Source organism: Takifugu rubripes, chromosome 7 (genome assembly GCF_901000725.2).
Source record: "Takifugu rubripes chromosome 7, fTakRub1.2, whole genome shotgun sequence".
NCBI classification, from domain to species: Eukaryota; Metazoa; Chordata; class Actinopteri; order Tetraodontiformes; family Tetraodontidae; genus Takifugu; species Takifugu rubripes.
The window spans coordinates 9,881,112-9,893,901 of NC_042291.1; the positions used below are offsets into that span (position 1 = coordinate 9,881,112).

General features: G+C 44.5%; 1 protein-coding gene across 5 annotated transcripts in view; it reads left to right on the plus strand.

Annotated features, from left to right (window-relative positions):
- Window positions 1–12,790, plus strand: part of LOC101069513 (CUB and sushi domain-containing protein 3-like) — a 139,408-nt gene that overhangs the window by 106,709 nt on the left and 19,909 nt on the right. For all 5 annotated transcript variants that reach the window (XM_029838295.1, XM_029838297.1, XM_029838296.1 and 2 more), the window contains 4 exons: window positions 2,169–2,351; window positions 5,363–5,539; window positions 8,020–8,202; window positions 12,526–12,699. In XM_029838295.1, the coding sequence (XP_029694155.1) occupies window positions 2,169–2,351; window positions 5,363–5,539; window positions 8,020–8,202; window positions 12,526–12,699 (717 nt within the window). The remainder of the gene's footprint in view (window positions 1–2,168; window positions 2,352–5,362; window positions 5,540–8,019; window positions 8,203–12,525; window positions 12,700–12,790) is intronic.

Here is a 12,790-nt window from a genome sequence, read left to right on the forward strand (position 1 = left end):
CTGGAATCTGCGAGTATTTAACACGTCAACAAATAAATACAGACTGGACGATGTGGTGCAGGAGGATTTGAGGCCAAAAAGAGTGAGAATTACAGCTGGTGTGAATTATAAACAGAGCAGAAAAGAAATTCAATTTTGGGTACAATAATCACATTTTAAGTGCAACATAAAAGAACTTTCTGAATCCCTTGCTGCCCTGTTTTTATTTTTTTCTCTGCATAGCCACAACATACTGCATCCAGCTGCAGAAATGTCACCATTATAAATGAAAGTATTTAAGAGTATTGTACTGCCGACGTGTAAGGTGTGATGACGGTGCTCAGGTTTGGAACCATTTGTTCATCAGCAGAAGCTTGGTGAACTGAGTGCTGACCTGATGCAGCTGTGGAACCTACAGCTGCATCTCAGATGCTGCTTACAGAGCAAGAGTTGAAGAGCAGCACATGGCTGGAGGCGACTTTCAGCAAAGATAAACAGAACGCAGCGTTCGCACGCGCCTCGCCTTGAAAAACAGCGAACATCGTTTCAACGGTTCATCTTTTTCGGCGAAAAAGCGCCGTGTCATGCTTCGTCGCCCGCGCTCAGCTTCTCCTAAATGCTTTTTCTCTGAAGGAGTTAATGTATGGTGCCCAGACATCTTCATCAGCAGGGCTGCAGCATATTAAAATGCATTTGAATTCTCAGAGAGTGTTCATCAGCAGGCGCTGAAACACAGCGTATTAGCAGTGAACTCAGAAACTGGGTCCTGCGTCAGCAACTTCTGTCAGCCACGCGTCCGTCCCTGCATCTATCTTTGCTCTCATCAGTCTTCTTTTGGTAATTAGCGAGAGAGGGCTTCAAATTGCTTGCCAAGCCGTTCCTGTCCTCGTCTGTTGCGCGGCTGAGTTGATGCCCTATTATTTCCTCAGAAAGGAAGCCTGGTGAACGCCCATTAGCTAAGACTCAAACCAAATCCATCGCCGGCGCAATTAACGAGATTATAGCTGTCACGGTGCATGCCAAGCTCATCTCCCTAACCTAAGTAAAAGAGGCTAATGAAGTTTAAACAGCTGCTGTTAAAATGCACATTACAATCTCAACATGCACTTGAATGCAATTATAAACACAGATTTTGCCAAACATGCCTAAACACACTTCAGACATAAACGTGCCGAGCACAAATCTGAACGTCAACACACATCGAGACACATTAACGAAGCCAAGCGACAGCAGGTCTGACTTGCGTACAGCAGGAATGTCGAAGTTATGAGTGTTTGGGCACCAAGGCTTTTGTCAACAAGTGCAGTATTACTGCAGCTATTTGCTTTTTGTTGACAGAGCCGTTGCTGACATACTGGGAATGATGTACAGAGTGTGTGCACAGCTTAAATAACGGCAGCCCAAAGCCAGCACGTCCGCCTGTGGCCTGTCACTCATTTCCTTTCTCTTTCCTTCACTCCTTCAGTTCCATGTCTGTCAGAGAAGCCGCGCTCGGTGCGTGTTTTCTGCGTTTCCCCCATTTCTCTCTCTCTATCCACCACTAATGCCGATCCTCCGACTTCATCCTAATGGTGTTGTTCAGCCGTTTGTCGTCACACAATACATCCGACAGCTTCAGCCTTTTTCTGCCAGCGCTCTTGTTTACTTCGGCGTAAATATAGAACACGTCCTGTTTTTTTACGCACTAAAAACAGCCCCGATGGGCACACTGGATGATCAACTGAGAGACGTTTCTGAGTTGTTTCACAGATGTGCGGGACAGGTGTGCGAGGCAGGCGCAAAGAGGAGCAGCGCAGAGGTAATTCGGAGGGATGAAAACAACATGGGTTCCAGAGGTCAAACTGCTCGCTGCTTTTTAATGCCGCCCATGCCAGATTTATGACAGAAAGCACCAGAAGTTAGGACAGCGGAAGGTTTTCTTCCTCCAAGTTGTCGGCGTGGTGACAACTGTTCATTGGTGCGTCATGTGTTTTATAGCTGGTTGCTGGAGGGCTTAAAAGATGTGTGTTTGAGCCCAAGTGTGCTCTGTACTGTCCCCCTGATGGGAACATCGTGTGGTCGATCAATGGCTCGCCTACTTAAATGAACTCATCTGGGAACACACACACACACACACCTGACCAATTACAGCTGCTAACACGTTCCCTCTCTGCTCTCACTGCCTCCGCTCTGGTTGCCTTGTGTTGCAGGCGACTCGGCGGACACCTGCGGGGATCCCGGCACGCCGGCTCATGCGAGCCGAGAGGCGGGGAACTTCAAAGTGCGCAGCAAAGTTCGCTTCACCTGCGCAGTGGGACACACGCTGTACGGCTCTGCAGAGAGGATATGCTTCCCCAACGGGACCTGGTCAGGGAGACAGCCGTTCTGCAAGCGTAAGGGAAAACGGTCACCGTTTTTGTGATGTTCCCCTGAAGGCTCAGTGATTTTATCATCCTGTTGATTTGCCCCTACGCGAGACTGTGGGGGCCTTAAGCAGCTCCTTCAGCAGCAGACTGTTACACCCACGGTGCAAAAGGGAGCGTTACCGCAGCTCATTCATCCCAACTGCCATCAGATTGTTCAACATGCACAACACTTAATTGTAGCACCAATAACCCAGGGTTGGCATATTTGCACTAACTAATCATCCTACCTCTGGAATGTCTTATTTGCACATCTTATTTGCACCTTATTTTTTTTCTTCACAATGTCCAACACCTTTAATTTCTGTATATACTGTACAATGTACATAGCAATGTACATAATATAAGAGTCTTTTTTTTCTTTTTTCTTTGAGTACTTTTCTGTATCGTACACCACAGGCTCCCGCTGTAACGTGCAATTTTCCCGATGTGGGAAGTCTTTTATCCTTATCCTTATCCTTTCAGACTGCTATAGAACAAAAGTAAATCATGCTTCTATGAGTTCCATTATATTATTTGTAAAGCACATTGTGATTGCCTTCATCAGGCATATAAGTATTATTTAAAACCCAATATAACAGTATATTTAGATGAAAGCGCATCTTTAATGACTAAATGTAAAAGTATCTTACCAAGTTTTTAGATTATTTAGGCTGATAAGCAGTGCTGCACTTCCTCAGGAGTTGGCATAAATATTCTGCACTGAAAAACCCTCTGGAAGCTCCTCGACAACCAGTTACATAACCAACCTGTTGCCAGGCAACCATATTAATAAACAACATAGCATCACTTTTGGTGTAAAATATATAATTGATATTAATTAATTAGCATATTAATTCCATACACATTTAGAGTTGCCCTAATCTAGTGTTTTCAACCAGTAAAAGAATCTTTTGTGAACACCTAAGGCGACGTTCTTTCGGAGCTTGATAAATGAACCACTATGGATTTCCAAGATATTAGATTGCGGAGTTTCTTGCATGAATTACCCCGGGGTCAACCGGATATTGAGGCGAGTGTTTGACGCCTGCTGCTCTCCCCCACCTGCCGTCTACCAGCCTGGCTCGGCGCCAGTGCCATTTCCCCATGAGCCAGACCATCCGAACTCTCCTGTTTGTTTCATGCTTTTCCATCCCGTCTTCCTGCCTCTCCTTCTATCACCCTCTCCTGTTTGCTTCTCTCTCTCTTGCTCTCTCTCGCTCTCTCTCTCTCTTCCCCCCCCATCCTGAATATGTTCTTCTCTTCACCCTCATCCACCGCCCCATCTACTCCTCCTTTCTCTCCAGCTCTCTCTCCCAATCATTTTCCCCACGCATCATTTCTTTACTAGCTTTTAACCAATCTAGTCCCCATCTCTGCATCCCCCAGCTCAGCTCCTGTTTTATTCACCTGGGAGGGGGGGCTCGCTGCCCCAAATGAGTTTCAGCGCCACCTGTTTATGATGGAAAGCTGCGTCTCTCTGCGCGCACGTGCCACAGCTGCTGGAGAGCTTTTTTTGCAAGTTTGCAGACAAAGCAAGCGTGAGCTCGTAAAACTCCCCATGTGCTGCTTGTGTGCACCAATAGTGCCCATCTCCATCGATGAGTGTGGGTGTCAAGCTGTTCAACTTCCTGTTGGAAGAGCTCTGATAACAAAGCTGTTGGAGAATTAGAGTAGACAATGCAGGGAATTGATCTTCCCCTTTGTCTCATCAGGGAAAAATGCTGATTTATCTCATGTTAAGTGAAGCAACCATGTATGAGTGGCAAGTACAGAAGCTGGTTGTTGTTGTGTAAAGTATGTAAATGTAAAGAGTTGAGTTGGCGTTTGTTTATTTGATCCTTGTTCTTATCAATATTCCTGAGCTGTTTTTGGACACATTGATATAAATGCTGAATTGGCATGAGGCCAGCAGGTCAGCTCACTACACTACGCTCTATTTTTGCTCACTTCTGGGGTTGTGCAGCATTTTCCATACGATTTATGGTAGCGAAGCCTCATCCTGGGTTGAGTTTGTGCTTTAAATTGAAAGTGATAATATTTAATCCGCGGCACAGTGTGCTGTCCTGTAAGCACATTTTTACAAATGATCTCATCTGACTTCATTATGTTTCATCCCAGGTCTAGTCTGATAAAACCAGGTTTCTCAGTACATCCTGTTGGCTGTTTCACCGGTCTGGGCTCCTGGGAAAGGCACTGAAAGACAGGCCGAGATAACGTCGAGCACTAATTCTGACATTAGAACAGCAAGTACTGTTGTTGCACAAATAGATTCAAATGCAGCAACAAGTGGGTACGTTAGAAGTTTCTCCTATGAGGAGATCATTAGATGGAACTTGAAGAAGGGAATTTCGTAAAATCCAATCGGACTGAATTTGGCTAAAGCGCAATCTACTAACTAACAATGTTTGGCAAACACAGTTTAACAAAAGGATGTGGATGTTTTAATCGCTCATTAACATCAGCGACTCAAATATGTAACAACTGAGGAACAATTGTACTCTTTCATAAGTTAGAGAACAATTTCTTAGACGTCCTCATTACCTCATGGAAGTAAGATGTGCAAGGAATTACATGGAATTCAACACTTCCTACTTAATGAAAACTATGATTCCTCGACATGTTATGGATTTTTTGCCACTGTCTGATCTGCGTTTAATAGCCCCTCATAACACTGACTGTTATGCTGTATTCAGTATATGTGGCACCATCACAGATTAAGTCAGCATTGCTCATGTCTGTATAATTTGAGGCACACAGATAGGAAAACAACACTACAAATCATCTATTCAAATGCAAAATAGTGATTTTTATTGATGTACGGAAAATCAGTACGAGAACGATTACATCACTAAGCCCTGGAGGCATTTGCAGACCTTCAGAAGTCATTCAGATCCACTCCAAACCCTCATCCTGGGAATTGCTGATATGAAAAATAAAAAATCCATTGCTATTCTGCATCTTTGACCTTCACCTCCTCCCTCTTCTGTCTCATCTTTCAGCGGTGCAGTGTAGTAACCCGGCTGCACCTACTCACGGACGCATTTCTCGCCTGGACGGCACGACTTTCTCCCACTCCATCGTGTATTCGTGCATGGAGGGATACTTGCTCACCGGCTCTATCACACGCCAGTGTCTGGCCAATGGAACATGGTCTGGCACCGCTCCAAACTGCACAAGTGAGTTTTGTATACACGTCTACAGAAAGAGATATGAACGCCTCCCGGGTATTAGAACACAGTCGTAAAGCTCTTTGCACTGAGAACATGAAATTAACAGCAAGATGCAGTCAGCAAAGCCTGAAGAAAAAATTTAACTTATATTTCTAAAGGCTTCTGGAAATTTCAACTTCATCTGATTCTGTGTGAAAATCTTTCAGGCAGTTTTTATTGTCTGGATCTTGGCAAATGAGCCTTGCAGTAATTAAGTATGTCAGTCCGCCGTGCTGTATATTCAGTTTGCTTTGGGAAGACTATCAAAGAAAATCACGTTGTTCTTCTCCATGAGATTAACTATATTCCCTCTGTGTCATTCTTTTTGCCTGTTATTGAATCACAAGGAAAGATAAATGCATCGGGCATAATTTTCAATTTTGGCGTCAAATGAGCCTCTGGAGAGAAACACGCAGGAAAGGAGGGAGACGGAAAGATTGGAAATTGGATTGAATAATAATGATCGAAGATGCGGCAGGGCAGAAGAGCTTTCTTGCCTCTTTTCGCAAGTTTCGGACTGCTCATCAGTAAAGTTTCTGAAGTCCTTGTGTATGCTGGTGTTCCACTTTAGGTTTGCTGGTCAGCTCAGGGACATCACCGCTAAAGATTGGCTCGGTGTGTTTTCATTAAGGAGGCAATCATTTTCACGGTTCATGGCTAATCGATCACGCAGGTTACCAGAGCAAAGTCAGGTTGCATTTTCAAGGGGAGTTAGAAAAGTCCTTTATTTCCCTGAATACTCTCGATGGGCGATAAATTAACTTATAGAGCATGTAAGGAATTCTGCAATGAGATGAAGCCGTGAAATAAACGGGGAAAAGGAGCACGATGTGGTCACCGTGATCGTGATCTATACTTTCGATTCAGATTTTAGTTTTCCCTTTTACTGGAAGGGGGCAGATGGGTGGATTTAATAAATGTCAGAAAATACCCGATTCAGCAACTTCATAACAGGTATAAAGATACCAGGATTTTTGGGTTTTGTGGGTTTTTTTAAATCCCGGCAGAAAGGCAGAAACAAAGATCTGATATCTAAAACCTGCAACCGTGACCTCCTGCGATTTCCAGCTTGACCCGCTGAACTCTTTCGGAAATTCAGTTTTGCTGAGAGGGGATCTGAATGTAAATATTGCGGCGCCCGCCACAACAGCCCGGGGCGCTTTTTTGCTATCGCGCTGACTGAGATTTTCTTTCCGCACTCCCACAAAAAGTCAGACAAATGTAAACATTTACACACACACTTGCTTTTTCTGTTTCATTTCCCTGCTAAAAAACAATTCTCCGTGTTTCCAGTGGAATTTTTTTAGAAGCTCTCATTTGTTCATTGTAGCTGCTAATGTGCTGGGAGACACAACAGTATGGTTAATTCAAGAGGATGCGATTCAGTTATGGTTTGGCCTCAAAGTGTGACAGCACCTAAAACTCTGCAATCCACATGAATAACTCATCTGATTTACACAACATTGTTTTCTTTTACTGTATACATTTTTAAATGAGTGTAGGGCATCACAACATCAGATATGTAGGACTTTTTTTTAAAAATCGCAGCAACTTCTTCGAGATTTTGTGCTGAAGTCGGAATGTTTCCGTCTGCAACTGAAGGAAAACAGGGTGTTTTTCGGAGAGCTCACTGGCCACATGGCCTGCGGAGTCCATGAAATTAGATAGGGTTGACAAGTAAGTCCTTGCACAAAATTTGCCATTAAAGGCAGGCCTGACGTACACAAACAACAAAATCCCTCAGTGCCAGCTGCAGCACAGTCCAGTCTTCAGGCGTAGATTACAGGATGTAGGCTGCAGAAACATATCAGAAGGCCGTGCTGCGGAATTCCTCCAAGTCAAACGAATAAAAAATAGCTATATAAGCCATGTCATCTATCAGACAGAGCTGTTACCTCTGCTCAGCTCCTGCAGGGGAGTCCTCCACCTTTGATTGTAGTTCGTGCTGATATTGATACAGCTACTGCAGCAGAAAAACCACCGAAATACACAACCAGGGTCAGCGGCTAAATGAGCACTGTTGGCAAGAGGAAGGAAAACGAACACGGGGAGATAAACCGAGATCGATGGGGAGAGGCCGAATTTCTTCAGGACTTTTTGGCCGCAATCGCATAATCTGGTCAACAATTATCAAGATCTTAACATTCTTGTAATTACGCTGACGTGGTTCTGGCTGTGACATGGGTAATTAACCGACCCTGTGATGCAGCCTAGAGTCCAGTTACTGTCTTCACCTTGGGTGAGGACTGAAGGTCTTCATACAAGCCTTGAGCTTTACGTCCAATTACCTTTGATGCCTGTTGACTTTGTGATCAGGCTGTGTGTTAGGCAGCTGGATGTGATAGACATAGCTTACAAAATATATTTACAGTATTTCTTCTGTTGGTTTCTTCATTTTTCAACAATGAGTCTCAATGCTCGTTATTTCGTTTGACCCCCACTGACAGTGATCACATGCGGCGACCCCGGCATCCCAGCAAATGGATTGAGAGGCGGCGATGACTTCACCGTGGGACACAATGTGACGTTCACGTGTCAGCCGGGGTACATGATGATGGGAGGTGACAACGCTGTCACCAGGACCTGCACCAACAACAGCACCTGGAGTGGCACCTTGCCAGCGTGCCAGGGTAAGAACCACCCCCAAGTGCACACTGGCAACATCACACACACACACACACACACACAAAATGCAGTCTACAGTCAACCTTCATCACCATCAGCGTGCGCCATAACAACCTTGGCATGCTCACACACTGTCCCATACAATAAAACATGCTTGCTTACCCTCCGCTATCTAACCGGATTAGCCGACAAGGTGACACAAAGCTGCCCGTAATATCAGATAGCATTGTTTTCAGGCTGCTGATAACAGCATGAACAATAGGATGGGAAGTCTAAACACAAACACATTATGCAAATTTGAATCGGTCCTATCTAGAATATGGAATGCATAATTTCTAAACATATGTATGGTGTATGTACTGTAGCGCTCAGGATGTGTGACCCCAGGCCATTTCAACCACACATCATCTTTCAGCTCTGTTGACACACATCCAAGAGTAGCTCAGAAACTGGATAATAGGCGCCTAATGAGTTGTTTTTTTCATCACAACAAATGTTTGTCTCTTAACAGCCAATCACGGCTGCACTTGATTAACATTAAAGTTAGAAAATCCACCAGTGAGATGCAGCCGTCACGCACCTTTATGATTTATGAGGTTTGAATTGAGGCACGGATTAGCCAACGTGCCGCTGAATCCCAAACGTACATGTCACAGTTGAAAAGTACGGCAGGAAAGAGACGAGCCCGTCGCGCAAATGGCTCAGTGTTGCTAAGGAACTGCACTGAGGCCGTTCTCCCTGCTGCCACGAGGAACAACAGCGTTGTTTTTAGCAGAAATGAGCAAGTGAGGGCAAAAACGGCGTGTGAGAGAAGTAAAACAAAATGGATGTCATAGATGAACACCACTATAGTTACAGGCAGGGTGTTGGGAAAATACCAGCGTAGCTTATAAACAGTGTTATAACAGAATTATCTGCTGTACGGCATCAAACGTAGAAGTAGGCATCGTCTTTCCTCAGCCCCGCTCATAAATAACTGGTCCTACTCACTCAGAACCTAGCCTGTAGGTTTACAAGATCCAAGCCGACACTGATTTGCAATCTTTCATGGGTGGCCTTCATTATTAACGTGCCCCGTTGCCTGGCGCTGTGCAGTTCCTCACTGGCCACACAACTTTCACTGTAGGCTTTCGAAATGGGGAAAAAGGGCACGCAGGCGGGCGCCAGCGTAGGCAAGCCTGCACATGTTTAAAAGCGCGAGGCTTCTAACCTCCGAGCTCTAATCCTTGACAGCTACTGCAACAGCTCAGGCACTCAGCCCCCAATGCCGCTTTGCTCGATGGGGGTGGTGGGGAGAGGAGAGAAACCCTGGAGCTTAGCCTCCCTCTTTCTTTCTTTTTTCTTTCTCTCTCTCACACACACACAAACATGCGCAAACCTCAAGAGGCATTGAGTTCCTCATGCATACGTAGACACACATGCTCGTGTACCTCCAGTTTGTCCTGACCCGTATTCATTAGTCTTTGGAACTCTTCCCTGCACTCCTGTTTTTGTCTGCTATCAGATTTCCAGTGATACTGATTTCTCTCATGTGGTAAATATATCAAACGAAGTTTGATTACCAAGTGGGTCCTCTATATTTGTGCATGTGGAAAAAGAGGCCTCCAGATGGTCGACGGCTGATGTTCATCTCATTGGTGGTTGCTCTATCTGGGGCAGACAAAAGACCGTCTCAATGAGTTATGACTTTTTCTTTAATCAACCTCTATTCACTGCCGTCCGTAAACCCAAAAGTCTCTGAACATGATGTCAGTTGCCCCTTTTTTCCCTCAGGATTGGGTTAAAGTTGAAGATGAAGCAGTTTTTTCGGGGGTATTTATGTGCACTGGGTATTCCAGCAAAGGCAGAGTAAATAGATGGCACAATTAGGGAAGGCAAAGGGAGGAAATCTGCAGAAAGACAGAGGTTTTACCGACTCTGCCGTCGGTGTGCTTAATTTTACACTCATTCTCTACGTGTCAGTGTTAGCACTGCAATTTTTGTGTGGTGTGCCTACACATACACAATTGATGACACATCCTAAGCCTCAGCCGGAAAAGATTCAGTTTGAATCCCAGGTTTGGCATGTTCAGCTAAGATGTACTAATGCTGCTTAGAGCTACTTAGAAAAATGGGACACTCTCTGCTTCCCTTTCAGTTCTGCCTGCCAACCATGCCTTTTTCTCCCCCTTTATATCAAGTAATTTCTAAAGCACTGCTTATGGGATTAGTAGGCCTACTGCAATAATCATGGTAATTTGCCTACTCGCACACACACGCTTACACATTCTCCATCCTTTATTTGCGTGGAAACCACATATTCCAGGGCGACACCTAAATGCATTTTCTCTTTTACAGCCGGCCACTTAATGAGGGCTTTTCAAAATGAAGATTTTTGCAGCTATTTGATCAACATACCCCAAATCCTCTCTGCAAATTCATTTGCGTGAAAGAAAACCTGCTAAAATGAAACGGTCTCTCATCTTAAACGCGGGGGGCGGGGGACTTGATTATGCAATCAAATAGAATATCTGATAGATTTAGCCTTTACTGTCTTTTGGCCTATTTCCTGTTGTGGAGTACATCTAAAGTGTATATCCTTCTGAGGTGAAATGTTCATATGGAAATCAGAATCTGTTCCCAACTAAGAACAAAAGATGGTTCCACCTGAGGATGCGTTAATATCCCACTGTGGGTTGCTCCACATTTTCCTTACGTGTAAAAAAAAAAAATTAAAAAAAATCTAAATTTCAACTACAGTTATATAAAACACAATAGTTGTCAATCAAGTGCCGCCACGTGTTATCAGAAAAAAAAAAACACTGTAGAAATAAATATGTCAAAACCAGTGAGCTCCCGCCTGAGACTGGTGGATTAGAGGCGTAAATAAGAGGTGTGATGGGACCAGTGTGGTGGAGTTGATACAGCTCGTAACATGGTTTTACGCAATCGGCTGCTAACTAGGTCAAGATTGCAGGTCGGCACCGCAGCGCCACATAGGGTCTAGGCCAGTGATGTACTGGGATTGCAGAGGAAAACCACATCACTGCACCTGGTGGGGAAAAGACAGTCAGGAAGCGTCCGATTCAAGCCCGTGGAAGTGTTAGTCCACCCTGTTTTAGCTGGCACGGCGTCTCCAAAGGTGCCCACAAAAGCAGCCAGAGCAAATGTGTCCCTCCACCATCTCTTTGCCCAGGGATGAGCTGTCCACAGATTTTGTCTCCACATGACTGCATCTGTAATTTTGTGTCCTCCCTTTAGTAAGTTAAAATGACTCCACTGTTGCGCTGCCAAAACACTAAAAAACGTGAGGCAGGAGCCGCGCTCTCGACGCGACAGTTTAAGTAACAGAATTTGTCAACATCTCACCCCAGTAGACAGCTGCGCGGGTCGGAAGTAGCCCGTCTTGATTTGGAGACCTTTGCATGAGCTCTCAGCGTGCGAGAGCATGTCGAAAGGGAAGAAAGAGGCTCGGGGGGGTGTTAAGGGAAGATAGGAATGATATAAAACAAGTGTTATAACTTATTCACATTGTTAAAGCCCATATCCCATCTGCGTCCCCATGGGTTCGTCTCTAAGTGTGTCAGAACAAACTCTGATCTTTATTATGTATTCATTCATTACAATTGTTGAGCAGAAAGTTTACGCCATTCACCGGCACAAGATGTCCCCTCCTTTCTGTCAGCAAACACAGATGAAGAGCAGAAAAATCTTTTCATCACAGAGCAGTTTCCAGGACTACTGCAGTATTTTGTCATTATATGTTTAATATGTGTAGCAATTACTAAATATTTCCCTACGTTCACCCAGATTTTACCAAAACGTTTATCAAATTTGCCTGAAATGTTTGATTGCATGCTGCTGTCAGATGGTGCCTTTATTTTAGTTTATGCATGTTTTAATGCCCATCTTTTGCTTATGTAGAGCGCAAATAATTCAAACAAATCTTAAGGTTAATTTCTTTTGCAGCAAATTACTATAATCAGTCAATGGAAGGTTATCGCTGCAGCTCCAATGATAATTCAAAAAGTGACAGTGTAGAAGACCCCACATTAGCATGGATATGGCAAATGCTTCAGAATGCAATGAAGCAGGGATACGTTCTTATTTGGTTTCTCTTCATTCATGCATTATTGTTTAATGTGGTTAGCGTATAAATATATACAAAGAAATAATACAATCAGAAGACATTTATCTAATAAAAAGCTAACAGGGCAGCATTCTTGTCACTGCAGTAATTTATTCAGGCAGAATGTTATTACACAGCTGTCACCCAGCCAAAATCCTAAAATGAGAAATAACTGTGGTAGAAGGTCATAAAACCCAGCATTGTTTACTATTCTCCACAGTGGTGACGTGTGCCACGCCCCCGCCCGTACCCAACGCCGTCCTGGAGGGCTCGGTGTTTGAGTGGGGCACCGGCGTGACCTACAGCTGCCTACCTGGCTATGAGCGCTCCTTCCCCGCCGTTCTCACCTGCGCAGGGAACGGAACGTGGAGAGGAGACCTGCCGCAGTGCCTGCGTGAGTCATCTCTTTGTTCTTTCAGGCCATTTGTGGAGATAATTTTAGAAGCTAACAAGTGTGTGATGACGGAAGGTGGCAGATTTTTTTT